At 43.0% G+C, this 3,777-nt stretch overlaps 1 protein-coding gene across 1 annotated transcript; it reads right to left on the bottom strand.

Moving 5' to 3' along the window:
• Window positions 1-2,373: 2,373 nt before the first annotated feature.
• On the bottom strand, window positions 2,374-3,417 carry LOC147894181 (uncharacterized). The gene has a single exon (XM_087384851.1). The coding sequence runs from the start codon at window positions 3,159-3,161 to the stop codon at window positions 2,724-2,726; it is 438 nt and encodes a 145-aa protein (XP_087240977.1). The 5' UTR covers window positions 3,162-3,417; the 3' UTR covers window positions 2,374-2,723.
• Between the last annotated feature and the right edge of the window lie 360 nt (window positions 3,418-3,777).

Below are 3,777 nucleotides of genomic sequence, written 5' to 3'. Positions count from 1 at the left end.
GCACTGTGACTACCCCTGGTCCGACTCCTCTCAGATGTAGCACTGCGACTACCCCTTGGGAAATTCCTTTGCTAGCCGCGCATGGCTTTGTTGGGAGTTTCAACGAGTTTGTAGCACAGATGAGCGATGAGGGGGCAGCGAGATTCTTCTCTCTGCTATCTCAAAGGACCTCAACAATTTCCTCCCCTACACTGATGGTTGGATGTACTGCCCAGCCGTCCCTTCATGCCCCTTCGACTGTGGGGTCATCACCTGTGCGTGCCTCTCGTAAGGGAAGGAAGAGTAGGAGGGGCAGCTTATGTTGTGCTGACTCGGGAGATGTAGACGAGTCAGCACACTCACATTCCTACAGGTCACCACTTGGTCTTAAGACATAGTATTAGTTAGGTCCCTTGCCCTCTCCTACTCCCACTGCTACTCCTCGCTTGGGAAGTGGGAAGTGCACGCACAGCTTCCACTCTTTCTGACTCTGCTACCATTAGTCCTCCTTAATCATCAGGGGATCTCTCCTATCAAATCACAGCTGTCGGAGAGATAATAGAAGATAGAAATGGCAAAGCAGTGATGGCCACCATGAGGCAATTGATGAGCCATTACTTCAAGAGCGGCATTGCTACCGATTGGCGGTATCAAGATGACCAAAAGAAGTAGGCAGTCATCGATGAATTAAAACAAAAATACCCTAACCCGCCAAAGTGGGAGTTTAATGAGAATTATATGAGAGCACATGGGTTTGGTCTTGAAGCATCGTAGATCAACCTTGTGTACTTCCATCACAAAGGGATTAGCTAAACCCAGCTGGGCAAACAAAGCTAATTGGAAGTTCTTCAAGAAGCAGAATAGGGACCATCTCAAAATGTTCGAGGGTCGGAGGAGGGCTACAAAGGACATCGTAGGTACTTCACACTTCGATGTAGACGGACGATTGACATTCGAGGCAATCATGGTAAGTCTACTTCTTCTCATTTAATGTATTGTTCTATTTGTTTTACTATATATTACATGCACTTTAGATAACTCTAACTCTTGTAATTTGGATCCATAGCAAGCTGTGATGGGTTATCTTCCTACAGATGCAGAGACGCGACACGCATTTCGCATATGAACAAAGCCATGGTTTATTGAGCAAGAGGCAATGGGAGCGATGGTCAATTGGGCCGAGGTGGCTGCTCGCATGATATAAGTCTACTCTTACTTGTAATCTCACTTTTTAAATTGTTTTATTCCTTAAGCTCCAATCTAATTTTTAATTTATATGGTTCACTCTTAGGGTTAAAGCTCAAGCGTCCCATCACCGGAGGCGAGCGATCACCAGGGCCAGGGATCAGATGCACGTGACGAGGATTAGGGAGAAGGTATAACTCACGAGGACCAAGGATCACGCCAACAAGACGAGGACACGGACGAGGACGATTCGAATGAGTAGTAGTAGCAGTTTGCATTTTCTTCGCCATGTATGTCATTTTTGTATATCTGCTCGTTTGAGCAATTTTGTATCACCCTTTTGAAAGGGTAATTTTGTAACAAACAATGTTGTATATGTTCGACATGTATATGCTTTTGTTCCTCGATCATTTCATTTGAGCGATTTTGTATCACCCTTTTTGCAAGGAAAATTTTGTTATAAAAAACTTTTTTTTGTAACTACAAAATAAAAAAAAGCATTAGTGGGACAAAACAAGGCTTGTTAAGGTCCTGTTTAGTCTCATTAATGCTTTTTTAAAAGTTCTGTTAATCGTCGCTATATAGCGACGTTTACCAGTGTCGTTATATAGCGACATTTAACAATGTCGCTATATAGCGACGCTTTATAGCAATGGTTCTTTTCTGACGCTTTTAACGACTTTAATAACGACGACGTTTATGCTCGTAAGAAATTTTTTTTAAAATATAAAAAGCGTCAGTATTTTCGTCGAAAAAGAGCCTATATCTTGTAGTGGGAATACTAACTGTCATAAAACTGATAGGTTCACTATCATAAAACAAGTGCTAAAAATCATGAACACTGTGAAGGCTAACTACCATAAAATTGGTGCTAGCTACCACGAAACAGGCAGTAACTATCACAAAGCTGAAGGCTAACAACCATAAAATAGATGCAAACTATCTTTAAAACTGAATGCTAACTATCATGAAATAGGTGCTAACTATCATTAAAAGTGAATGCTCATAATGATAAAGTAGGTGCTAATTATCATTAAAGCTGAATGCTAACTATCATAAAATATTTTATTAACCATTCATGCTCTAGTCTTGTTGAACAATTGAAGAAACTAAGCCACTAAGAGAGCTAGTACAACGAGTTCTTGAACGAGTGAATATTGGCTATCTAATTGAAACTCCATATGCCATGAATCGAAAGAGAAACGCCAATTAATCATAAACTTCATAGTAAAAAGAGGAAAACACCAAATACACCCATGAGTATTTGAGTAGATTCTCTACAATAGTCATGAGAGACAGTTGCTGAGAATGGAACTCCTATACAGATCAATTATTCGAAGCCTTTGAGCACGATGTGCAATAACCGAAGGAAAGAAGTATGTGGCCTTTCGAGAGTAGATGTCTGGCACGATGTGTAACAAGGGCAACCGCCAAGAACAGAAAACGTCGGGAGGTCTGATCATTTGCGATCATGGATTGACTTCACCTCCATCAACATAATAGTAAAGAGATTGATCTGGAAAATCTTCTAGAGTTAGCACACTCATGAAAAAAGTTCATCATGAGCTGCTGGGTAGCATCATTTGCGTTTGTGCCATCGACTTATACAGCTCCACCAGTATCTTCTGTTCATACTCCTTGCTCATGACCGGACCAAAGCTCGAGCCCATATGTGGTATTCCTCCACCAAAGGTTGAGCCCATCACTAGAGCGTCTGTGGAGCTGAGTTTCGACGAAGCAGCCAGGAGAAGATTGACGTATGCGTCCCTTAACTTAGCCAACAGAGCGAAAGGAGAGATCCATCGAAACTGAAGCTTCGGGAGGCGCTTGATCTTGAGCGTCCTACGTTTCCCCAATTTTACGATTCTCACGCGTCGCCTCCTTGAGTTCTGGCTCCGCAACCTTTTGTAGCCAGCAGTTGGAGCAGTCAGCACTTGGATAATCCAGCGGTAGAAATCTGATCCAAAGCCACTGAACTGGTTTGCAGGAGTCCCCATGATCGCAAGCTTTAGGTCACATATACTTTCTATTGCAATCGGATTAGGAATACAGAAGGCTGTTGAAGCACCCTTTCAACCCACATGCAGTAAGTGACAAACTTTTCTAGAGGACAGAAGGTTATGCCGACGATCTAGATGATTTTGTTGAAGGATGCTAGTACCGACCCTAGCCTCCCTGCTAAAGAGCAAGCTTTTTAGATAAGCGCAAGGAGAAGGTTGTCAGCGAGTGGTGGAGAGGACCTTGTAGGAAATCTTCCTCGTGGAGCAGAGAGCCGACTACCTACAGAGTCCAGCAAGCTCGCTTAAACTATATCTATATGGGCACTCAAGATATGCGTGCAGAAAACAAACGCAGAGTTAAGACCTTTCCTTGGTCCTTCTAAAGTATGCAAGGTAAGCAGCTCAGACCCGGCAAACTCATCTATATGGGCGCTGAAACTGATAAGAGTCGTCTCAAGAGTTTCGAGAAGAAAGCGGTAATTAGGAGGCGGTAAAGTGGTATCCCAGGTCGAATCAAATACATTATACGAGCGATACATGCTGATTGAACGTGGGTCACTGTTTAGCTCAGCCGTCAGGAAGGGTAGGTCGCTGATGAATAGTTCTGACGGAG

Source organism: Dipteris shenzhenensis, chromosome 14, assembly GCF_047967505.1.
Source record: "Dipteris shenzhenensis isolate YYH24624 ecotype China chromosome 14, Dip_SZ_1.0, whole genome shotgun sequence".
In the NCBI taxonomy this organism is placed as follows: Eukaryota; Viridiplantae; Streptophyta; class Polypodiopsida; order Gleicheniales; family Dipteridaceae; genus Dipteris; species Dipteris shenzhenensis.
Note: the sequence above shows the minus strand (reverse complement) of the source record. Positions and strands in the feature narration are given on the sequence as shown.

Bases quoted from the DNA above. Each gene is read 5' to 3' on its own strand.
- LOC147894181 (XM_087384851.1), bottom strand. From the start codon at position 3,161: ATGGGGACTCCTGCAAACCAGTTCAGTGGCTTTGGATCAGATTTCTAC.